The sequence below is a fragment of the Canis lupus genome, chromosome 13 (assembly GCF_048164855.1).
Source record: "Canis lupus baileyi chromosome 13, mCanLup2.hap1, whole genome shotgun sequence".
NCBI classification, from domain to species: domain Eukaryota; kingdom Metazoa; phylum Chordata; class Mammalia; order Carnivora; family Canidae; genus Canis; species Canis lupus.
Genome location: NC_132850.1, coordinates 3228867 through 3255603, shown reverse-complemented (window position 1 = coordinate 3255603; position 26737 = coordinate 3228867). Strand labels below are relative to the sequence as shown.

The 26737-nt window shown below is 38.3% G+C and overlaps 1 protein-coding gene across 7 annotated transcripts in view; it reads right to left on the bottom strand.

The window, feature by feature from the left end:
* Positions 1-26737, bottom strand: part of SCMH1 (Scm polycomb group protein homolog 1) — a 177539-nt gene that overhangs the window by 134883 nt on the left and 15919 nt on the right. For all 7 annotated transcript variants that reach the window (XM_072771672.1, XM_072771673.1, XM_072771679.1 and 4 more), the window contains exon 2: positions 3824-3904. In XM_072771672.1, coding sequence (XP_072627773.1) covers positions 3824-3848 — 25 coding nt within the window. In that variant the 5' untranslated portion in view covers positions 3849-3904. The remainder of the gene's footprint in view (positions 1-3823; positions 3905-26737) is intronic.

Below are 26737 nucleotides of genomic sequence, written 5' to 3'. Positions count from 1 at the left end.
AGCTTCAGCTCATTACTAGGAAGGACTTTCTGGCAGTCAGAGGTATCCAACTATCAGATAAACTGTTGGAAGGACAGGTGTGAATCTGCTATCATGGAGGGTATAGAAGCAAAGGTAAAATAACCTCTCAGTGAAAGTATTAAATCATGAAAAGGAAGAGGGAGGTTAGACTAGGTAACCTTAAAAGGCCTTCCAAATCTGAGATCCTACAATTTCATGGAGGTATGGACCTCCTGATTTCATCATTTTAACACTGTACAACTTTAGGTTTGCAGTATGGACAATATATATTTCTACAATACCAACTTTTCTCTGAAGGCTTACAGAAATGTAATGTGGGGGCAGAAGAAATAAAATCATCATCTTCTTCTTCTTTCCCTTCTGTGTCTTCATCTGCCATGTACTGGCACCACAGAAGGCACTTTACATACCTTAGCTCTCATCTTTGAGAGTCAAGTTCCAGCTAGGCTACTGTGAGACTGAGCCAGTAACACATGATCTTTGGTTTTTACTTCATTTGTAAAATAAAGAGGCTGAACTTCACTCATGATCTGTAAGGTCCCTTTTAAGTTCTATCATATTGTGAGTCTATGAGCAGCAGCATCAAGGAATCAGGCCAATTATTTACTCTGTATTTGTTACAACTTAAAACCAAGCAAATAACCTGAAATAGTTTCTTTCTTTGAAGTAATGAACAGTGTGTGATGCTTTTATTTTACATAATAAATACAAAATTTAATGTAAATGGAATTCTTTTATAAAAAACGAAGTCTATTTTGAGCACAACAAGAAATCCTATTAAAATAAGCTCAATTTCTTACTACAAAGTAACTTGTTCTATAAATTTGGATTTTATACATTGGATTTTCTCTTATACTACACTGTCTTCCACTCAAGTCATCCATGCCAGTCACATTGACGTCTTTTCCTTTGTGCTTGATAATCAGTCAGATGGTATAGGACTACAGGTTTGGAAGGAACAGTAAAAGCCATTTAGTTCAATGCCTCCTCCTCCCCTGCCTCCAATTCTACCAATCCTAGCCAGTGTTTGAATCTTCTTTCTAGCATGCCTACCAAGTCTCTTCTTATACCGCCATTGATAAAAATTCCACATCTCCCCAGGAAGTTCCTTCCATTCTTGGCTGTGGATCTTGGCCTTAGGAAAGTGATTCTTAGTATTTTTTCTATCTCAGTAACCACTAGGGAATGTCAGCATACTTTTATTAGTAACAGTAGTTTCATCTACAACTGAACTTTTAAAAAAGGTCTCTCAAGAGAACAAGAGAGTAATGGGAGGAAAACTTTCTCTTCATTCAGTATACTTCTGTTGCCAAATTTTTCACAGTGCTTATACATAATTTTAACACATATACATATTAAAAAGAAAAGTGGTTTAAAGGAGTAAAGGTTATCACAGCAGTGGTAGGTAATTAGACAGGAACAAGTCCCCTTAGGGAAACAAAACTGAAAGGGAGAGAATGGCATGTGTTTGATGTGACACCTCCCTTAGGACTCTAATATACTTGGGTGGGGGGAAGGTGTTGAATGTCACCTCCTTCCTTGAAAATCACTGCTCATCTCTATCACAATTGACTATGCCTGCTCTTTAGGCATTATGGGGCAGCTCTCAGGTGTGCAGGGAAAGTTACCTGCTTCCTGGTCTTATCAAGGTGAAACTCAGTGACTAACTATATAACCTGTCTCATTGTATAATGTATCTGCTTCTTGGTCCCTCTCATTCCACCTAATCCAGAGTAAACTATTCTGATTGGACACTCTGCCTTCCAACATTACTCATCTATGGTCTGTTTATTTTCACTTCACTGTGATGGGTTAGCACACTTCCTAATTATTTAGACTAATTACCTTAGTTCAATCTCAAGGATATTTTTACCAAATATCCCTAGATTTCCTTCCTCTCTTATGAAGATTCTACAGCAATACTGCCAGGGTTCGGATATGGTTCTATCACTTACTAGTTGTATAACCTTGGCCAAGTAACTTAACCCCCTGTGCCTTGGTTTCCTCATCTGGAAAATAAAGACAATAATAGTAATTAGCACATTTAGGTGCAAGAATTAAATAGGATACATAGAAAGCACTTAGACCAGTTCCTGGTCATTGTACACACTCAATCAATGTTAATTTGTATTGTTGCTTGCTTCTTCTCTGTCATCATCACCCTCATGCCCTGCTATTAATTAAGAAACTTAATTAAGAAACTTACTACAGATCCAGACTGTTTAGTTGGTCATTTCCTTCCATTGAATTTCTATGTCCCTTCTTTACCAATCCAAAGCATTCTTAACACTTCAACAAAGCTCTTGTTGATAAACCCAATTAAAGTGGAACTTTCTCACTTAGCATATCTACTACTACAACCTGTTTTCATTACATTATGATATACACTCATGCTTCACCAATTCACGTTCCTTTTCTCTTCAAACCTCTATTCAAAAGGGCCAAAGAATAAATAATTTCAATTTTATGGAACATATAGTTTCTGTTGCAAGTTCTCAACTCCACCACTGTAGCATGAAAGCAGTTATAGGTAACACATTAAGAACAAACGTGGCTATGTCCCAAAAAACCTTATTTACCTAACAGGCAGCCCACAGGATTTGACCCATGAGCCACAGTTTGTTAATCCCTTATCTAGAGGAATTCGTCCCTAAATAATCCTGCTTGGCTATGATCATCCCTCTGTTCTACTTCAAGCATGTACCATGTTTATTTACAAGCTTCTAAGTTTTGTATGTGGTCAGTCTCCCACTAAGACTGGTATACATATCTTTAAGGAGAGCTAGTATTCAATTCTTTAAACAAAATGTATCTAAGCCTAGAAGTAATGTGGGGGCAGTAAGGACACAAAGAACTCACCGATTAGTAGGACAGATAGCAATACAAATACACAATCATCACATAACATGAATTTTGCTCTAATAGCGATGTGCTATACAAAGCACTCTGGGAAAACAGAAAGGAATGATTAACCCTGCTTAGGGAAGTGGGGAAAGCACCACAGAGATCAAGTTTTACTAGGACTGTAGAAGAAAGATGAATAGGCATTTTAAGCAAAGGGAATATAAAAGGTACTAAGGCATGAAAATGGACAGTGTGTGTGGACAACAACCAGCAGTTTATTATAGATAGAAAAGGGCAGGGTAAGCTACAGAGATAAAGTGAGAGGAGAATCGAAAAGTAGGAAGGCAGCAAACACAGAGCTTCATTTGTCACAGTAAGACAATGGTATATTACATTACATATTGAGGCATCTCATGTCATCTCAAAGATTACGTTAGACATTCAATATCATGATCTGACTTAATTAATGATATTTTACATCCATACAGGGATTTTAACTCTTTTTCACAGATTTTTACATACATTATTTCCCGTATTCATACAGCTGCCACACTTACTACTTCCATGCCTTCTAAATTCTGATACTGATCATGAATTTGTGATGGAGTGAGAAGATTTAAAGGCAAAAGATCTAGAACTAAATTATACAGCAGCACATAGTAACAAGATTTTGAATAAGTCTCTTAACCCCTCATTGTTTCCATAAAACAGGAAACGTAACTGTACCTACTTCACAAGATTACTGTAAAGACTATGTAAGACAAATTACATGAAGAGTACTTTGCAAACTATAAAGAGCTATATAAATGACATGCAGGATTTGTTAAAATTGCAGGATAAGTTGGCAAGAAAGGGTGAGATTCTTTTATTCGCTCTAATAGCTTTTTGAGACACATACATTCATATACAATCTAGTAGAGGAAAACTATTTCCATTATATATAAATACAGGTTCTGACCTTTTCGAGGATCCGATTTTTGCATGGTACCATCAGTTATATCAAATAGGAAAGTGTTCCTCCTTAGCAAGATGGAGAAATCTGGAAGTAAAGGCAGAAAAAATTAGAAATGTGAACTACTGTAGATCAAAGAAGACATGCAGTAAAATCAGGTTTTTATTAGAGGAAACCAACAGGCAGGACACCCGGACAGGGCTTCCCAAAGGAAAGGAAAACCTATCCAAATAGGGTCCAATTTCCAGGATCCTTCCCTCAGCTTTGTGGGTTCAGAACACTGATTCTGTTAAAAACAATATATTCTTGAGGGTAGTTCTATAGGTCATTAAACAACGATGGGTAAATTAGAATGTTAACTTATTAATTTACTGTAGAAATATAATAGCCACATGAAGTAAAATATTGTATGATGAAAACTACAAAACACTGCTGAAAAAAATAAAAAAAACATAAATGGAAAGACATTCTGTGTTTATGAATTAGAAGACTAACATTGTTAAGATGACAATGCTACCCAAAGTGATTTAGACTCAATGCCATCCCTCGCGATATCCCAAAGATGTCTTTTGCAGAATTATAAAAAGCTATCCCAAAATTCATGTAGAATTTCAAAGGACCCTGAAGAGCTTAGACAACCTTGAAAATGAATAAAGTTGGAAAATTCACACTTTGTGATTTCAAAACTTACTACAAAGCTAGAGTAATCAAAACAGTGTGGTACTGGCATAAGGACACACACACTGACCAATGGAATAGAATAGAGGACCCAGAAACAAACCCTAATATATAAGGTCAAATGATTTTCAACAAAGGTGCCAAGAACATTCATGGGAAAAGGATATTTTTTTCAACAAGTGATGTTGGGAAAACTATTCCCATATGCATAAGAATGAAGTTTAAACTTTCCTTATACTGAATTCAAAAATTAACTCAAAATGCAAAGACCTAAACCCAAGAGCTAACATTATAGAACTCTTACAAGAAAACATAGGGGAAAATCTTGACATTGGATTTGACAATGATTCTGTAACATCTAAACCACGGGCAATGAAAAAAAAACAGATAAATTAGATTTCATCAAAATGAAAAATATTTGTGTATCATACGACACTATCTGAGTGTAAAAGACAACCTATACAGAATAGGAGAAAATACTGGTAAATTATATATTCAAGAAGAGATTAATACCTATAATATATAAAGAACTCCTACAATTCAACAACAAAAAACCCCTCAGACAACTCAATTTAAAAAAATGGGCAAGGGACTTGAATAGACATTTCTCCTTTTTCTATACAGATAGCCAATTAGCACATGAAAAGATACTAAGCATCATTAATCAATAAGGGAAATGCAAAACAACATCAGGATGAGATACCCCTTCACACCCATTCAAATGGCTATCATAAAAAAGGAACAGAAAACAAAAATAACAAGTCAGAATGTGGAGAAATTAGAATCTTGCAAATTACTAGTAGGAATGAAAAGTGATGCAGCTGCTGTGGAAAATCTAAAAGAAATAAACATAAAATTAACATATGATCCAGCAACTCCATTCCTGGGTATACATCCAAAAGAAGTGAAAGCAGGGACTAAAACAGATCCTTGTACACTAATGCTCATAGCAACATCATTCGCAATGCCAAAGGAAAGGAACACTCCAAGCGTCCATCAGTAAATGAACAGATAAATATGCTTTATACACACAATGGAATATTTATTCCATAAAAAGGAGTAACATTCTGATACTTGCAACAACACAGACACATCTTGAAAACATCATTCTAAATAAAATAAGCCAAACACAAAAGGACAAATACTGTACGATTCCACTTATACTTGGTAACTAGAATAAGCAAATTCAGAAATGGAAAGTAGAAGTACTAAGGCAGGGCAGAGGAGGGAATGGAGAGTGATTTAATGGGTACAGAGCTTCCGCTTGGGATGATGAAAAAGCATCTCCCCTGGAGATGGGACGCCTGGGTGGCTCAGCGGTTGAGTGTCTGTCTTTCGCTCAGGGCAAGATCCCAGAGTCACGGGATTGAGTGCCGCATCATCAGGCTCCCTGCGGAGAGCCTGCTTCTCCCTCTGCCTGTGTCTCTGCCTCTCTCTCTGGGTCTCCCATGAATAAATAAATAAAATCTTTAAAAAAAAAAAAAAAGAAAAGAAAAAGAAAAAGTTCTGGAGATAGAGAGTAGTAAAGGCTAAACAACACTGTAAATGTACTTAATGCCTTTAAGTGGTTAAAAATGGTAAATTTTATGTTTTATATATCTTACTACAAAATAGAAGAAAGAAGAGAAACAGGTAACATGTAGATTTGCATCACAGTCCCATTCAACCATCTCATAAGAGAAACACAAAAAGCTGCACAGGGACTTAAACTTACGTTCTGGAGTCATAACATTCTCTTTCCTGGGTAATTCTAGATGCAATCAGCCAACATCAATTTTCTTTATGACCTTCCATTTCACAGGTTTCTAAGCTATCTTCCCATAGATACATCCTTTCTTTGGATAAAATTACTATCTATATAAAGCATGTGGTACAGATGGGCTTTGAGTTTGAATAACAACTCTGTCACTAGCTTTGTAAACTTGGACAAGTTACTAAATGTCTCTAAGCCATAATTTCTGCATCTTTAATGTAGAAATAATAGTGTCTACTCCAAAGGGTTTATGAGGGTTGAATGGCATTATCTATTTTAATCAATGTATATAAGTAAGTAGCTAACAGGTAATAGGGTATCTAATCCCTGATGAAGTCAGTCAGGTCTCTCTCTATTGGCTCCATCAGCATTCACACAATCATTGCCACAGCTCTCTGTGGATTCAGTTAGGGCCTTGCTAGTCCTGGGATGGAGCCTCCATCAGGCCCCCTGCTCAGTGGAGAGCCTGCTTCTCCCTCTCTCTCTGCTGCTCCCCCTGCTTGTGCTCTCTCTCTGTCAAATAAATAAAATCTTTTTAAAAAATAATAAAATAAAGGGCCTTGCTAGTCCCTCTGTGAAAAACCTTCTCTTTGAAAGTCCAAGTTTTCTCTCCAAGAACAAAGACATCCAGAAGACCAAAAGTAAAGATAGGTTCATTTCTGCCTATCTCACAGACCTCTCCTGCAGGATTCTACCCCCGAGGGCAGAGACTCTAATAGGCTTATTTTATATCCCACACATAGCCTGTATCAGAAGAAATAACTTTCTGAGTTTTTAAATTGACTTTTTAACAATTCTAAGTTTTTTTTTTATAACAAGGCTTTGCATAAATTTCCAAGTACATAAGTTCTGTTTCTATACTTATAGTACAAAGCAATAAGGTAAAAACAGTATGTATGGTTTTCTTTCAGTGATGAGAACTAAAGCAAAATATATGAGGTGTGACAGGGTGTGATGGTGACTATTTCAAAGCCTGCTATACTGTAATCGACTTGTATTAAAAATGCCAGAAATAAGAGAGTAAGTCCAATGTTCCACCATTAAAAAACTCAATAATGAACTTGATTTGATATCAGGCAAAATTAAAAATACATTTAATCTCCACTTAAAAAGCAAAATATCGGGCAGCCCCGGTGGCACAGCGGTTTAGCATCGCCTGCAGCCCAGGGCGTGATCCTGGAGACCCTGGATGGAGTCCCACGTCAGGCTCTCTGTATGGTGCCTGCTTCTCCCTCTGCCTGTGTCTCTGCCTCTCTCTCTCTCTGTCTCTATGAATAAATAAATAAAATCTTAAAAAAAAAAAAAAGCAAAATATCACATCAAGTAATCATCAGAGCATCAAATCAGAATTCATATTGCTGATTTACTCCTAAATCACAGCGGTCAGATATTCAATTGCACCTTACCTGACTGATCTAAACCTTCAGCTACACCAGTTGGGATTATCACTGTATATAATTATTAAACATGCCTAGGTATAAGATGTAATCAGGAGATAGAGGACTGTAAGAGAACAAAGAAACTGAGAGGTTGCAAGGAAAAGAGGTTAGGATCAGTTTGTTAAATAGACTTTCATAATGTGAACTTACAGAACCATCATAGGAGAAGGGAATCAACTATGTGCTACTTTCTGTACCAAGCACTTTAAAAATGACTTTTTAATAAAGTATAACATACTGAAAAGTACATAAATCATAGTATGAAACTCAATGAACTTTTACAATGTGTCGTCAAACCAAGAAAGAGATTGTTACTAGCACCTAAGGAAGTACTCCTTTGTGTCCTCTCTCAGTCAGTACTCCACCCAAGAGTAAACACTGTCTCAACTTCTGTCATTATAGAATAGTTTTGCTTGTTTTGAACTTTAAATAAAATATACCACATATATTCTTTCATGTCTACTTCCTTCCACTCAACATTCATCCGTGTTGCCCTTAGCAGGCACTTTTACTTTCATTACTTGACTTAAAGGACCCAACAATTCTAGCATTTCCCATTCAGTTAAAAATAAAAAAATAAAAAAATAAATAAAAAAAAAAGCTGAGGTTCTGAAGTTAACGGAGTGAATTAAGGCATCCAAGGCCACATAGCTACTAAATGGAAAGGCTAAAATTAAAGACTAAAGACTAATGTCTAATTGGAAAGTCCATGCTCTTTCTGGTTACATTATGCTTGCTTACTGTATTTAAAAACAACAAAAATTTAATTCTTTCCCTGGTTTATTTATCATAGGCATATATATGTATATTTATCATATCATATATATGTACGGAGGCTTGGCAAACAGTCAAGTACTATGCAAATGGAAGAAAGTGTTGTTAGCACAAGGAAGGAGTTACCTAGTGCAACGGCTTTCAAATCTTTCATGACTGTGACCCACACAGGCTTAACTCCAGTCATTTATATACAACGATATGCATTCCTGAAAACCCTGCACTTTGTAAACATTATGCACTAAAAATGGTCTTGTGGGAAAAACAGTTAGGAATAGACTAAAAAGCCCACAGAGCTTTGTATCCTTTACACATACACACACCCCATAAGGATCTGAGTCATTAAGAAAAGATTAAATTAGGCTCAACAAGCTGAATTAAAAAGAAGAAAGGTACAATTCATTTTAGGATAATTTCCAACTAAAATGATTTTTAAAAATAAAGATTTAATGTATAATCGAACAAACCTGTAGCTATCCAGAACCTTAAGCTTCTAAGAGAGTCTTATTTCCCCAAGGTTTCCTTGGAGTGAAGATCTGAATGTATGTCACCATCTACAGACAGGAACCACTTAATAACAGCTTTTCATAGTGACAAAATTAAAATCTGAGGTCAGACTCAGATGGCTTTGGGGAACAGTAAAAGACTATTAACCCGTTTACCACTTTTTATCTGTTCACACTGCCCAAGCAGCCCTTTGAAAAATATCTACCAGGTACCAGAGATCTCAAGATCAACTTAGAATCAAGTTAATAAAATTGAAGTCTAAGAAGATAGAGTCCCGTACAGAAAACTATCTCCTCCCTAACCCCCCCAAAAAAGAAAACTACCTCCTTAGACATAGAGTCTTGAGAATAGATTAAATCCTCACCTGCTTAGGTCACTGAGAGAGGTACATAAAGTAATTTGGGCTCCAGGACAGAGTGGCATCTATAAACCATTCTAGAAATCCCCCCAAAGTCTAGGGTCTTTTTTTTTTTTTTAAGATTTTATTTATTTATTCATGAGAGACACACAGAGAGAGGCAGAGACACAAGCAGAGGGAGAAGCAGGATCCCTGTGAGGAGCCTGATGTGGCACTTAATCCCAGGGCCCTGGAATCATGCCCTGACCTGAAAGCAGATGCTCAACCACTGAGTAACCCAGGTGCCCCTATCCAGGGTCCTGTATGAATCTTACAGAATTACAAACTTGAGGTAATTATAGTTTCTCTGTACGAAGGAACTGAGCTGCAGCTTAGGTCTAAACTTGGGCTGGTTCATTCCAGGTCACCGAGGAGTCCCTTCTTCAGGGCTTCAAATTCTTCACCAGAAAACTAGGAGGTGAAAACTCTATAGCGCATTCCCAAGCAGGTCCCATATTTACTACAAACAAGCTGCATGCCTGTTTTCTCATTATCCACCCTCCACAAGTGTCTGATTTTATGGCTTCATAGAAAATTCTGTTGTTAATGAAGTAAGGGAACTTTATCAAGTGCAGTTGTCTTCCTGCAAGCTACTTGGGCAACTGCCCTGACACCCACTTCTGGTTGGGAGTCTTTGAGACTACCTCTTTCGTCTCTGTATCAGTAAGGCCAGAGACAAAGGGGCTTCCAGTGAAATGTGTCCTCTGTGAGTCTGAAAGTATAGCAATCTTAGAAAAGGGCTCTCTTCTCTAGAAGAGACTGAAAGGGCATGGAATAATCTTTGAAATGTGGTATTAAATTGAGGCATACCACTGATTTTATAAAATTATTTGGGGATAATAAAGAATATAAACATTCCAAACAGCAAAGGCAGAAGAGTGGTGCCATTTGCTAATAGTCATCCATATTTACTAGGAACCTTTTTTGTGCTAACAAGTCAGAAAACCTTTCTATATAACCACAGAGCCGGCAGGAACCAAGAGGCATGAGAAGAAAAAACATGTTTTTTTCAGAAATTTATTCAGAGATAAATTTCTGGTTGCTTACCTTTTTGAGTGGGTTTTTTTTTTTTTTTTTTTTTTTTCCCAATCCTGGAAATCTAGCTTTTAGGACACAAGATGCTTTTCTCAAATTCCTCAGCTTTTGACCAGCAATTCACTTCTTAATTAAAATCTACTTTAATTTTTCCTCATTTTAAGTCGCTGGGGTCCACTGGGCCAGGATTAGTGGTGGATTTTATTTCAGAGAACAATCTTACATGATGATACTATTCCAGAGAACTCCAGAAATCTACTTAATCAAAACCATTGATAGATGTAAAACCAGGCAATACACTTTAACACAGTGCAGTGATTCATAAATTTTTTCCCCACTCTGACACACCTGAAGAATACAAAACACTATCAGGATGGCAGGTTCATAAATGCACTGATTTTCAGCAAAAGGGTAAGAGAAAGGACTTCTCTGATGGGGAGTCTCCACTAGGTAAAAGTGTTTTGGAATCTCCAAGGGTATTTGTGTAATTACAAAAAACACCTCCCTCAGCTCAAATGCTTCTCCCACTGCTCTCCCTTCTGACCCACAGTCTAGAGCAATGCTGCCCAACAGAAATATAATTCAGCGGGTGCTTGGGTGGCTCAGTTGGTTAAGCGTCTGACTCTTGATTTTGGATCAGGTCATGATCTCAGGGTTGTGGGATTGAGCCCCATGTCAGGCTCCATGCTAAGTGTGGAGTCTGCTTAAGACTCTCTTTCTCCCTCTCCCTCCACCCTGTCCCACCACTCTCTCTTTCTCTCAAAAAAAATTACATGTAATTAAAATTATTATTATTTTTTTGCTTATTTTTTTAAACATTTTTTAAAATCTTTATTTATTTATGATAGTCACACAGAGAGAGAGAGAGAGACAGAGACATAGGCAGAAGGAGAAGCAGGCTCCATGCACCGGGAGCCCGACGTGGGATTCGATCCCGGGTCTCCAGGATCGCGCCCTGGGCCAAAGGCAGGCGCCAAACCGCTGCACCACCCAGGGATCCCCATGTAATTAAAATTAAAGAAAATTTACAATTCAGAACTTCATGGCTGTCATGGCTATCATGTTAGATCACCCATATCTAGAGGAAATAAATTATAAGCTTAAACATTAAGTACTTAATGTGTTCTTACCACTTTACTTACATTAAGTTGTTCAATTCTCACAACCCATTAAGGTAGGGTCATTCATTCATTCATTCATTTAGAGAGTGAGCATGTGAGTCGAACGGAGGGGGAGAGAGAGAGGGAGGGAGAGAATTTCAAACAGACTCCCTGCTGAGTGCAGAGCCTGACACAAGGCTCAATCCCATGACCCGACCAGAAATCTAGAGTTGGATGTTTAACTGACTGAGCCACCCAGGTGTCCTTGGGGGTACTATTATTATCTTCATTTTATTGAGGAGAAAATCCATACAGAGAGAGGTCTTAGAATTTGCCCCAAATTACACAGTTAGTAAATGGTGGAGCTGTGATAATTTGGCCAATCTCTTGTCTCTGAGGCTTGGGTTTTTTCCAGGAAAACTAGGCCATTTTAGTATGCCCTAGGAGTAAATGCAATCTTCTGCCTCCGGTTAGATGCTCTCAGCACTGGCAAATTTTCTCCATCATATGGCCCTATCCTGGTTATTTGTTAATATAAGTTAGATCATGTCCCTCTCCTGTTTAAAATCTCCCAAAGGTTCCGCCTAGCTCTTCAAATTAAATCCAAGTCCTTTATTACCCTGACCCCCATCATCCTTCATGCTCTGACCCCTCCCCCTACTCCTTTGCTCCTACATTCCTCCCACATTCCCGTTGCTCCAGTCACACTGTCCTCTGCTCCAGAAGCAAACTAAACTCCTCACTACCAGAGGGCTTTGGCACTACCCAGGATGTTCCACCCCATATTCATATGGCTCACTTCTTATCATTTAGGTTTCAGCTTAAATATCACCTCCCCAGAGAAGCCTTTCCTGACTACTCTATCTGAAGAAGTCATCCAGACTTCGTTTGATACCACGTTTAGTTCTCCCCAACAGTTAGCACTATGTAATATTTTCTCTTAAGATTTTATTTATTTATTTGAAAGAGCATGCATGTCAGAGTGTGTGAGAGAGAGTATGAGCAGGCAGGAAGGGTAGAAGGAGAAGCAGATTCCCCACTGAGCTGGGAGCCTGACATGGGGCTCTATCTCAGTACCCTGGGATCATGACCTGAGCCAAAGGCAGATACTTAACCGACTAAGCCACTCAGGTGCCCTATGTAATATTTTCCTTGTCTATTCATTTGTCTGCTCCACTGAGACTTCGTGTTGTCCATTCAGCACTGTATTCTAGCACTTAGAATAGTGCCTGGAATGGAAGAGGTACTCAGTAAGTATTTTTGAATGAAATGAATGAATGCTAATCATTAATAGAAAAAAGGCATAAAATATGAGAGAGAAACAGTTGAGGGCAAATCTCTCAAAATAGATCAAAACAAGCTGGGTCCTTTTAATATCTCTAAGTCAGTCTCAAATCTGACAGGACCATTACAAACAGGTAAGGAGAGGATGAAAGCAGTTGAGAGACATAATTATGAATACAACTTGGTTTTTCAAAAACTTTTCTGAATACAGTCCTCATAGCCCATTAAGGAAATCCACCTAACACTTGGCAGCACTGGAAAACAGGGAAGAGTACCATCAGAGAATCAGAAGCTCTGAAGAATTTCTGTCATATGTAATCTAAATATGGCTATGTAATGGAGAAAATCAATCAATGCTAAGGACTTGTAACCAAACATAGGTAAAAAGGTTGTATTTACTGGTAGGGCATACTAAATAGACTAACTATCCTGGGAAAAAGCAACACTCAGAAACAAAAAATTGGAGATAATGGGAAGTGCTGGGATACCTGAGCTCTGAAGACCTGGGCAGGCATTCCATTCTACACAAACAAAGCTTCTAGCTGTAGTGGTTGCCACCAGACACAGAATGCACACCATTGTTTCTTACTAATTTTTTTTAAATTTTTATTTATTTATGATAGTCACACACAGAGAGAGAGAGAGGCAGAGACATAGGCAGAGGGAGAAGCAAGCTCCATGCAGCGGGAGCCTGTCATGGGATTCGGTCCCGGGTCTCCAGGATCGCGCCCTGGGTGGAAGGCAGGCGCCAAACTGCTGCGCCACCCAGGGATCCCTCTTATTAATTTTTAAAGATACTTTCAAAGGAGAAAGAGACAACAAGGAAGACTATGTAAAGCCTACTCTAAATATGACACTGCAAAGAGGATCAACTGAAGGCATTCTCAGGAAAATTCAATGGGACAATTTAAGGTTGAAAATGATAATGTAGGAGTACAAATAGTAGAGACAGATTCAAAAAATAAGTAACTAAAAAAAAAAAAAGAATAACTCAGTAAATAAAATTCTTCAGAGGAGCAAAGCAATGTAAATAAGAAAACTGTAATTTAATTACAAATATCTAAAACGGGGGCAGCCTGGGTGGCTCAGCGGTTTAGCGCCGCCTTCAGCCCAGGGCGTGATCCTGGAGACCCGGGATCGAGTCCCACATCAGGCTCCCTGCATGGAGTCTGCTTCTCCCTCTGCCTGTGTCTCTGCCTCTCTCTCCTCTCTGTGTATTTAAATAAATAATAAAAAATCTTAAAAAAAAAAAAACAAATATCTAAAACGTATTTGTACTCCTGGCTTCCAAATTAGTTAAAATACCTCCATTAAAAAACCTCCTTCAGCAAAGTCCTAGAGAATCACCAGAGAAATTTCAACATAGCTGGTGGGTAGAGGGACAGATAAGCAGATATGTGACATTTACAAGTAATGGTAAAATTTTGGTGGTAGACATGGGGTTTTTCATTGCAAATCCTTTTTGATTTTGTTGTATGTTTAAAATTTTTCATAACTAAAAATAAACTTGAAAATATCCCAAAGAGGCTGCTGTCTCAAAGCTTAACATCAGGCAATAGTGAAAAGGTAGGTAACATAATGGAAAGAATGAACATTGTTGTTTTAGCACTTTTACATATAATGACCATTCATCACAACAAACCTGAGGTACATGACATCATCTCCATTACACAAACTACACACATACATCACAAACACACACAAACACAGACTCTGTAGGCTCAAAGAGTACTTTGACATTTACTTGGATATCAGTGAAAATATAAAAAAATGCATATATACTTAAAAATATACCTAAAACCTTAATCTATCCTTATCATTTATTTTCCACAGGTATCCAAGTGACTCTATTTTACCTCTGCTTGGAGAAGCACTTTAAAAATAGTAAGAACATGTAAAATGCACCTTGAAGCAACTGTTATAAGACAGTTATTTTTTACAATATATTATACAAAAATATGACTTCCAGTTTCAAAGTCCTTTATAATGTTCAGTGTTAACTGATTCACATATTATCTTCTTGGTACTAGAGTTATTTATGTACATCTTTTATAGTTCTTTTAATGCTATAAATCCCTTGAAATTAGGATCCACATCTGATTCATTTCTACATTCTTTGTAGTAGTACCTTGAATAGTAGTTTAGTGAATGTTTACTTATGGAAAGGATGTGACCCTCACAATAGATACACAAGGTAGCTAGGAAACCTGTTCACATTATTCTTATTAACACTTGAAGAAACAGAGGCAGAGTAAACTCTGCTGCTATTTCTTAGCTAAAAAGCTCATTTATTGAACTAGAGCTCCAGTCTTTTCATATTGCACCACTGACTCAAAAGGACCTTAAGCTTAATTCTCCAACTCAGAGTCTAGCAGGTTGTCCAAAAGAATAAACTTTAGTTACATTATTTTTTAAGTATTTGAAAAATCCTGAAAGATGGATCTAATGTAGATAAAAAGGTTTGTAAACCTCTTGATTTCTATTTTATTAAGAGAATGATACAAAGAAAATTAAAGTGCTTCTTGAAAATCGTAAACTCAGTTATAGGTTACCTAAACTCAACAAAACTAGAAGTTGATATGTAACAGCTAATATTTATATTCAGCTCTTTGGACCAATTCCACGTATACAGGTTATTTCATATGATTTTCCATAATACCTAGTGAGAGATTACTATTATTCTCATTTTACTGATGAGGAAATTTCAGAGTTGGAGTTAGTAGGTGGTTAAACTGGGATCTGAAACAATCTCAGTCACTGTTCTTTGCCGTATACTATGTTGCCATTTGCTTGCACAAAACTAGCCTTCTAACTGGTTTCTCTCTACTGTCCTCTATCATGTGTATGGCAACTGGAGTAATCCATCAAAAATAAAAATTCCATAACCTCATTTCTCTGCTTAAAATCCTTTAATGGAGGGACGCCGAGTGGCTCAGCGGTTGAGTGTCTGCCTTCGATTCAGGGCGTGATCCCCAGGGTCCTAGGATCAAGTTCCGCATCAGGCTCCCCACAGAGAGCCTGCTTCTGCTTCTGCCTTTGTCTCTGCCTCTCTCTCTGTATCTCTTATGAATAAATAGTATCTTTAAAAAAAATCCTTTGATGGATCCATGTAGCCTATGGAATGAAATCTACCAAAGTCCTTGGCATTGCATACATAGCCTCTCAAAACCAAAATTCTTTAAGATTTAGCCCCTGACTACTTCTCTGGCCTCATCTGCCCATCTTCTCCTTCTTACTTTACTTTCTTTAAGTTATTCTAAATGATCTACAGTCCCTCAACGCATCTGCAAGTCCCTCTTCCCATTATGCACTCAACTTACCAACTTAACAACTCATCGTTCAAAATTTAACTCAGTAATCAATGAATCTCTCCTTCCTCAGCCCTCTTGGATCTTTTCTCTAGATAATCATTTCCTTTTCTATTCTATGTTTATATCTGGTTCATACTAACAGCATTTAAATACCGTATTACAATTATTTGTTTACATATCTCCCCCGCCTATTTGACAGCAAAGCTAAGGGATGTCTTAGTCATCTCTAAATCCCTAGGGTCTACTACAGTGCCTGACAGTAGCAGGCATCAGATACATACATGTTTGTTGAGCTGAATTCAAATGAACTCACTTAAAAAGTACAAAAATATTAAAACAGGATTTGGATTTTTTAAAAAATATAAATGTTTCAAAGGAAAAAAAAAGGAGCCTGAAACTCTTTAATAGAAAAGTGTGTAACAATGGCAATTGCCTGAAGGTCCCTGCTGGCACTCTGTGCCCCAGCTGGGCCTCCAGAAGGTTCATTACTTTCATATTATCACTGTGGCAATTTATTAATGAGCTCAACACAAGCAAGACAAATTGAAATGACAGCCCTGGCAACTAGCATCTCTTATTTATCACTAGAGCTAGTCTCTCACCAGCAGTGTCATGGGTAAGCTATTTTAATGCAAAACAATATTTATAGAGTATCTTCTAATAGACTTACAAACACTGTGATTGGTACTAAGGGGAATTCAAAAAAAGTACTGGTCCTCATTTTGATAGAATGTGTTCTTGAAAAATAACTAACTCAAAACTGAAAAACATAGACATCTATTAGAAGTGATGGTAAAGGACTCATTATGTAATCATCATTTATGGGTCAATTACCTATACAGGGGCTAAGTGAAGTACCACTGGGGTTCCTCTTGCTTCACCCTGATTGAGGCAGTATGCCTGAGAACCAAGAACCAGTACTAGGCATTCTGGCAGAAGGAAGGTCTGTAAAACTCAAGCCACCACTCCTCTAAAAGTTAGAAGGCTTCTTGTTACCATAGTATTCCTACCAATGATTTAAAATTGCTTTCCTGAAATAAAAGAGAGGCAAATCATAAGCTGTCAGCACACAAAAGTAAACTTTAAGTACAACTGGACATAAATATGGTTTTAAAAGAGGAACAGCAAGAAACCCTGAGGATATAGGCAGATACTACACACTCACGGTCTTTCATTGATGACTTAGTACCTCCCAGTAATACCCCTGTTTTGGCTTCTTAAGCCTGCCATAACAAAGTACCACCAACTGGATATAATAAAGGAAATTTATTCTCTCACAGTTCTAGAAGCTAGATGTCTGAAATCGGTGTGTGCTGGCAGAGTCAATACTTTCTCTAAACCCTGCGGGGTAAGATACCTTTCTTGCCTCTTTTAGCCTCTGGTAGTCTCAGGAAACTAATAGATTTTGATATTGATGAGAGTGGGGTGCTGCTCTAACAAATAGTTAAAAATGGAGACGTGCCTTCGGAATTGGATAATGATAGAGGCTTAATTAAAAAAACCTATACTGCCTTGAAACAATGTTTGGTACATATATGAACATTAAAGATGCTTCTGGTGAGGCATTTGAAGGAAACAACACGTTATTGGACATTGGAGGAAAAGTAATTCTTGTTATAAAGTGGCAGAAAATTTGTCTAAATTGTGTTTGGTCATTGGGTGAACTTGTGATAAACTTGGATATTTAGCTGAAAAAAATTTCCAAAGAAAGTGTTGAAGTGTGGCCTAGGTGCTTGGTGCTTACAGTAAAATATGAGCAGAGATAAATTGAGGAATGAACCATTAAGAAGGAACCAGCACTTGATGATTTGGAAAATTCTCTGCCTAACTAGACTGCTTGCTCTGGAAATAGGGCCAAGGGTGTGGCTGGACAATCGTTTGCCTGTGACTCATGGATATAATCAACCATCTCAAAAGCTAGGAACAGAGATATGGTTATCCAGGAAACCTCTTGTCAGATGGTTTGGATCCCTAAGAACTACATGGAAGACTGAAAGGTTTTTGAGAATTTAATACCAGCAGAAGTGCTGTCAGTCTGGACTGAAGGGAACAAAGATGGGATAAAATGAAGGAAGAATAACACAAAGGGCAAAGTCACAGAGGTCAAGGTCTGGGCCAGTGGGACCTTCTAGGTGTAAAAGGGTGGGGCTGCCCTATCAGGCCAGAAGACAGAGCATCAAGTTACAGAGAATTACTCTCAGGCCTTGAAACCTAAAGGAATTTGCCATGATTGTGAATTTGCTTTAGACTGGTGGCCTTTTTATTCCCTCCATTTTCCCTTTGTAATGGAAATGTCTTTCCTATGCCTGTCCTACCTTGTATCTTGGAAGCAGATAACTTGTTTTCTAGATCTAAAGGTCCATAGATGGAGAATTTCATACCAGGATGGACCATACCAGAGTCTCACCCATACTTGATTTAGAAAATGAGATTTGGGACTTTTTGAGTTGATTATATTTAGATGAGATGCTGGACTTAAGAGCTGATGCTGGAATGAGTTAAGACTTTGGGAGGATGTTGGGAAGCCTGAATGTATTCTGCATAATGAGGGGTCATGAATTTTGGGGGGCCAGGGTGTGGATGCTACGTGTTGAATTCACTATCCATCATATTATAAGTTGTATTCACCAGAATTATGTACTCCTGGTACCTCTGAATGTGACCTTATTTGGAAACTGGTCTTCGTAGATATAATCAAGCTAATGAAGTCATAGGGTGAGCCCTTGCCCAATCTGTTTGGTGTCCTTAAAGGGGAGGAAAGCATGTGGAGATAGACACCAACAAGGAGAACACCACAGGATGACAGAGACTGGAGTGACATAGCTGCAAGCCAAGGAATGTCAAGAATTGACAGCCACCACAGGCTAGAGAAAGGTTCCACTCAGTCTCTGAGGGAGCATGACCCAGCTGACTCCTGGATTTTAGAGTTCTGCCCTCCACACTGTAAGAGAATAAATTTCCATTGTTCTAAATCACCCATGTGTGGTACTTTGTTACAGCAGTCCTAGGAAACTAAAATACTCCTTAATACTAATATATACTCAGGACTTAATAAGTACGAGGTACTGTGTTAAGTGCCTTACAATTCATGAGGAAAATAAAGTAACTTTCTAACACACTATTCCTAACCACTATGCTAAACTTTCTCTCATGTACATATGCTGTATAATAATTTGTATGGTCTTTGTCCCAGGTTCTTGGCATAGAGCTTCTAAAACTCCTATAATCTTCCAAGTGACAAGAATATCTTTGTTATTCATAAGCCCCTTGGATCACACGTGACTTTGTACTAATAAGATGGCTCAGAATGGGGGCTGGTTGTCAGAAAGACCAATCATGCGATTAGAGGATTGGGGCTTTGGGCCAGCCTACCTTCCTGGCCTATATAATAGAGCCCCAATCAATAATCTGGACACTGAGGCTCAGTGGAGCTTCCTAATTGGTAAGGTAAAGGTAAAAATTGGTGTGGTAAACACATCAATGTGCCAGGAGGATGCCCTGATTCCATGGAGAGAGGATACGGAAGCTCCGTGTTTGGGACTCATCCAGACCTCACCTTATAAGTCTCTTCATTTGTACCAGATTTATATCTTTTATAACAAACTTGTAATCATAAGTATGGTGCCTTCCTGAATTCTAAATTGTTCTAGTGAATTACAAAACTTGGGAGGTCATAGGAACCATCAGATTTGCAGCCAGTTGGTTAGAAGTATAGGTAGTCTGAGGACCTCACTTGAGGCTGGCATATGAAGTGAAGGCAATCTTGCTGGGCATCATGTTCCCTTAAACCTATGCAATCTGACACTAATTCTGGGTGGTTAGTATCAGAATTGAATTGGATTATACCAGGTGGTGTCAGAATAGTTGGGTTAATAAAATGGAATATCATAACTGAGTCCTATGGTGGCCTGGTATACGTAACAGTAACCAGTGATAAAAAAGAGAAAACATGCTATCAAGAAAAAAGTCACTTGGTCTCTCTGCTATTTAACTTTCATGTATCATTCCTTTATACATTATATATTAATACCCTTAAACCTTATCATATGTAGAATCAGGCTTTTCATTATTTCTCTTAAGAGATAATGGTTTTTAGCTAATGTGTAGTGGAATGTCTACCAGGGAACGGAATTGGGGCATTTACTAGGTATTTGAGGATTGAGGCTCATTTGCTCATACAACACAAGGACTTCATCCTCAGCTGGAGGACTCCTTGCCTGACTCAGACACTCTTCACTGATTCCAGAGTGGCAAGTACCACTGGATTGTGGGCAGGCAGCAGCTGAGGGAATTTCACCAGGGGATATATACCTGTATTTGGAGGGACTGTTTCCAACCCCTTGACTCATGAAGTAATGATGGTTAATTTCCCCCGAAATGTTTTTTATATGAACTAAGCTTTAGAAGTAACTGAAATACAGGAGATCTCTGGGTGGCTCAGCGGTTTGGCACCTGCCTTTGGACCAGGGCGCAATCCTGGAGTCCAGGGATCGGGTCTCTTGGCATGGAGCCTGCTTCTCCCTCTGCCTGTGTCTCTGCCTCTCTCTCTCTCTCTATCATAAATAAATAAATAAATCTTAAAAAAAAAAAAAAAGTAACTGAAATACAAAATGACTTTTTAAAATGAGCCACTTAAAGTCAATATGTGTAATAACTGACTCTAATAAGAATCTATTTTGGTGGGGCACCTGGTAGGCTCAGTGGTCGAACATCTGCCTTTGCCTCAGGTCGTGATCCTGGGGTCCTGGGATGGAGTCCCACATGGGGCTCCCCACAGGAAGCCTGCTTCTCCCTCTGCCTATGGCTCTGCCTCTCTCTGTGTGTCTCTCATGAATAAATAAATAAAATCTTTTAAAAAATCTATTTTGGTGATGGTAATTTTTTACATGTGTCATTTCCAACTAGACTCTATACTCCTTGAAAGCAGGAACTATACTTAGAGCTATCTTTATTTCAGAGACCAGCTTACTTGGATAGGAAAGAAGGGGCAGGTTGAGAGAGCATATAGTTTGTTAACATGCATTCTTATGACTTCTAAATACCAAGCCTATGTTAGACACTAGGAATACAAGAAAAAAAGATATGGCTGTTTTTGATAAGAGCTCATAACCTAAAGGAGTCCAACATAAAAGTTGATGTCTTCTTACTGGAACTTTCTTTGCACTACTTTTTGGAAATCTGAACAAGGTAAACTGGTGGAGGCCATGAAAAACAGGTATTCCCTTTCTGATGCTGTCCCAATATGGGCTGTAGTCAGGCCTGCTTCATCAACTTCTGGTGCAGTAGGCATAGCAGGCGCTTAGGAGAACACAGAATAAATTCTGCATCTGATGCTTCACATACCTGTGACCCCAGATAAATTTAATCTCCTTAGCCTCATCTTCTTCTACTGTCAAATGAGGATGGGTAGGTCATTTCTTGGCCAACAATGCAAAGATTAAGTAAACAATATGCCTGTCCACCCCCAAAAGTTAAATACTAATCGTTAGAATTACCATTACTATTATCATCATTAGTACTGCATTTCAAAATTCAAAAGGGCATGCAGTTACAAGAGAACAAATGTCTGATTCTCCTTATCCGAAGTTCCCAGAGGTTAAATTCAGAGGGCAGAATGGTAGTTGCCAGGGTCGGGGAGGTGTGGGGAGTTTTTGTTTCTGGGGACAGGGTTTCAGCTGAGGAAGATGAAAAAGTTCTGCAGATGGATGGTTGTGATGGATGCACAGCAAAAGAATGTGTTTAATGCCACAGAACTGTACACTACGTGTTTTTTTTAATTTTTTTTTTTTTTTTAATTTATGATAGGCACACAGTGAGAGAGAGAGAGGCAGAGACACAGGCAGAGGGAGAAGCAGGCTCCATGCACCGGGAGCCTGACGTGGGATTCGATCCCGGGTCTCCAGGATCGCGCCCTGGGCCAAAGGCAGGCGCTAAACCTCTGCGCCACCCAGGGATCCCTACTACGTGCTTTTTAGGAGTATCTTAATTCTCACGATAAACCTAATGACATTCATTATCATTCTTCTCATTTTATAGGGGGGGAAAGCTGAAGTACAAAGATTTTAACTTCTCTGAAGTCAAGAAGTTGATAATAAACAGCACATTTTCTGGGCTTTAGCTGCACTTTCATATCATCTGCTTCATTTGGTCCTCATAAGCTTGTACGGTACAAACGGCAAATACTAGTATCTGTGCATTAGAAATAAAGAAAATAAGGCTCGGACAGTTTAAATAACTGGTAATACACAGTAATTGCTAAATCTAGGATTAGAATATCTAAGTTATGTGACTTCAAATCTTGTACTTTTTCCATAGGCCAGTCTTTCTTGCCAGAAAGAGATCACTTAAAGGTCATTCATAAAACTGCAAGAACAGATAAATGCAATTAATATGAAACAAAACAAGAGTGCTATTTAAAAAATCAGACTGAAAGCTTTTCAATTAAACCAATTTCAAGGCTACTTCATTTTTACCCTCCTCTGTACACCTCCCACCCTCCTCCCTGGGAACTTTAAGGCATGTCCACACAAGATATCTGGCCATAAGGTTCTTATTTGTATCTTTTTCTTTAAAGTAGGCTCCACACACACTGTGGAGTCCAATGTAAACCTTGAACTCATGACCCTGAGATCAAGATCTGAGCTAAGATCAAGAGTTGGACACTTAACCAACTGAGCCACCCAGGTGCCCCTGTATTTTCTAAAATACATATTTCAACCCCTGTTATATATGTCATTTTTAATATACAAGTATAGGTTCCCTAGTGAGAAGAAAATCATCCAGCTTGTCCAAGACCAAATAAAAAGTTTCTCTGTCTGACATATGTACAAAATATTGATGACTTTCCCTTTATCCAATCAATACCTATTGAATACTCTATGTATCAATCTCTGGGTTAGGGATATAAGGATGGATAGGACTTGAACCATGTTAATTTAGAAGTGGAGAAAGTGCAAAATACATTACAACAGAATCTAACATATAGTTATCATAGGTATGTGAAAAGTGGAGACCAACTTCATCTAAAGGAATTGAAAAAACCTTCATAGAGGAGGTGACTTCTGAACCAGAATTTGGAGAATGCATCTTATTCCAGACAGAGAAGGAAGTTTAGGAAATTCTAACTAAGCAAAGGGAAGTAGAAAAGCAATAAGTAGTGAAAGGGCTTCTATGATGTCCTGTGGAAAATGATAGATAGCTCAAGCATAGAATATATGGCAGAAGGCAGTGACAGAATTAGAAAATCAAGTTAGAATCAGGGAAAGATCCAGGAATATATTCTGCAGACCTTTTTAAGTCAAAGAACCATCTTCAAACAAATTTTTATGCAAAACACAACAATATATAATGACTACAGAGCTTATTAGATAGAAGGGAAGCAAAGATTCAGTCTATACATTTTGTCTCACCCTGACACCCCATCATTGGGGCTCCCTTCACAGAAAACTGAAGTGGTGCTAGTATTCAGCATTGTAGTCCTCCTCAGCAAATGGTTATTAATTTGTAATAAGTAATTAAGAATAAGCATTCTGAAACTTTGTACTACAATTTAACAGAATACTTTTATGTTAATAAAATTCTGAAGTCTATACTTGGATTTTTAAAAGTTTCATCTAATATTTTATTTTTATTTATAAAAGTATCAGTCTAAGATGAATGGAAAATATTGCTCCTTTGCACCAGGTGTTGTATGTTAAGTGTTGAATCACTAAATTCTACTCCTGAGACTAAGTATTATCCTGTATGTCAACTAACTGGAATTTATTTATATTTTAAAGATTTATTTATTTATTTGATAGAGAGAAGGTGCACATGCATGAACATGTGAGCCGGGGGTGGGGTTAGGCAAGAGGGAAAGAAGCAGACTCCTGGCTGAGTATACAGCCTGACGTGGGGCTCGACATGGGGCTCCATCTTACGAGCCTGAGATCATGACCTTACGCAAAATTAAGAGTCCACTGCTTAACTGACCAAGCCACCTAGGCAGCCCAACTAACTGGAATTTAAATAAAAACTTGAAAAAAAGGGCACCTCGGTGGCTTGGTAGGTTAAGTGTCCTCCTTTTTTATTTTTTTTTTAAGATTTTATTTATTTACTTATGAGAGACAGACAGACAGAGAGAGAGAGAGGCAGAGATACAGGCAGAAGGAGAAGCAGGCTCTATGCAGGGAGCCTGACGTGGGACTCGATCCCAGGTCTCCAGGACCACGCCCTGGGCTGAAGGCAGCGCTAAACTGCTGAGCCACTCGTGCTGCCCCAAGTGTCTGCCTTTAAGCTCAGGCCTGATCCCAGGGTTCTGGGATTAAGCCCTGCATTGGGCTCCCTGTTCAGCAGGGAGTCGGCTTCTCCCTCTCCTTCAGCCCCTTCCCCTCCACACATGCTCTCTTTCTCTCTCTCAAATAAATAAAATCTTAAAAAAAAAAAAAAAGAACTTGAAAAAAAATTATGGCTCCTTCAACATGTGTAGCTTAAAAAGCACTGCCCTAGAGGTGCCACACTGATCAGATCTGTAATTTAGAGAATTAGAAAAATAACTTTAGTGGCTATTTAGAAGAGGAAGATCAACTGGAAAACATAAAGCATAAATAATATAAAATAATAGAACATTTCAGATGACATAAGGATAACCTGTGTAAATGTTAAGCATCTGGCAAGTGAATAAAAACATTAAAGTTCACAGAAAAAAAGATCTCTGCAAACTAAAATAGTTCAAGGAAGGCTCAGACATGTTTAGTAGATTTTTAGAGGAAGAAAGACCTGAAGCCATCAATTTCCAGGCCTATGGACACCTGGGTGGCTCAGCGATTGAGCACGTGCCTTCAGCTCAGGACGTGATCCTGGAGTTCCGCGATCAAGTCCCGCATTGGGGTCCCTGCGTGGAACCTGCTTCTCCGCCCTCTGCCTGTGTCTCTCATGAATAAATAAATAAAATCTTAAAAAAATTTTCCAGGCCTAAATTCATGAAGTCAACAGATTTTAATATTCTTTATTATATATGGAATGTTATTGACTGAAACACTGACTATATACCAGGTGCTGGGGATACATACTGAATGATCTCTGCCACCAGGGCAGACATTAGTCCACCAAAATACATAAATAGATGTGTCATTTAAAACTATTATAAGTACTAAGGGGTGCCTGGGTGGCTTAGCTGGTTAAGTGTCTGACTCTTGATTTCAGCTTAGGGTTATGAGATTGAGACCATGTGGCTTGATCTGAGTGTGGAGCCTGCTTGGAATTCTCCCTCTCCCTTTCCTTCTGCCCTTTACTAACCTCCCCCCCACTCTTGTTCAAAAATTAAAAAAATAAAAAACTATTATTATAAGTACTCACAGGAAAGTCGCATGGCACTATTAAATCATGTAATTTAAGAGATTAAATCGATTCTGGGAAATTAAAGCAGTATATCCTAAAGAAATGATGTTTTAGTTGAAATCTGAAGGATGAGTGGAAATTAACCAGGCGAGGAAAGGAAAAGAGCATTCTTGGCAGAGGGAATGAACAGGCATGAGAAAAAACTGTGAGGTGAGATGGGGCATTGACAGTCCACGGAACAGAAAGAAAGAATCACTAATGCACAGAAAGCAAGAAGCAAAGTGAAAAGAGGTCACAAAGGTAGATGGGCTAGGTCATTAAAAGTTCTAGAAGCAAAAACATTGATAAAGACATAAGCGAAATAAGGCAGTCACAAAAGGACTATATGATTTCACTCATATGAAGTATGTGGAAGAGTTACAAAGACAGAAAGTTCTGTCATAGAGACAGAAAGAATCGTAGTTGGAGGGGTGGGAGGGAGATACAGGCAGTTATCGTTTAATGGGTACAGGGCTTTAGTTCTGCAAGATGAAAAAAGTTCTGGAGAGGAATGGTGGTGAAGGTCACACAAAGTGAATATACTTAATGCCAACAAACTGTACACTTAAAAATGGTTAAAATGATGTATTTTATTATGTATATTTCACCATGATTTTCAAAATTATTTTTTAAAGTTCTATGAACTACATTAAGATCAACAGGAAGTATGTGAATAATTTTAGTGTAATTATCAGACTGTAAGTTTTTATTTCAGACTTCAGGTCTTTAAAAATTTACCCTAGAAACAACATGGAAAATGGATTAAAGGGAGTCAGAACAGTTGTAGGCAGAATAGTTAGGATGCAATTGTACTAATTCAGGGGAAAGAGGACAGAAGCTTGAACCAGGATGGTGGCAACGAAGATTCATTCATTCATTCAACAAATATTTAATGAATGCCATTATATGCCCAACACTGTGATAAATGCTAAATATAAGACTGGCAAGGGGATCCCTGGGTGGCTCAGTGGTTGAGGGTCTGCCTTTGGCCCAGGGTGTGATCCTGGAGTCCCAGGATCGAGTTCCACACTGGGCTCCCTGCATGGAGCCTGCTTCTCCCTCTGCCTATGTCTCTGCCTCTCTCTCTCTTTCTCTCTCTGTGTGACTATCATAAATAAATAAAAATTAAAAAAAAAAGGACTCATTATTGTTGATGTACGTTGCAAAGAGACATGGTAGGGAAAACGCAGATGTGATATGAATTGGCTCAATAGGTGGCCTTCAATCAGTTCCTATAAAAAAGAAATTGTTTAATATGAAATAAGGGAGATACTAAAAATATTAA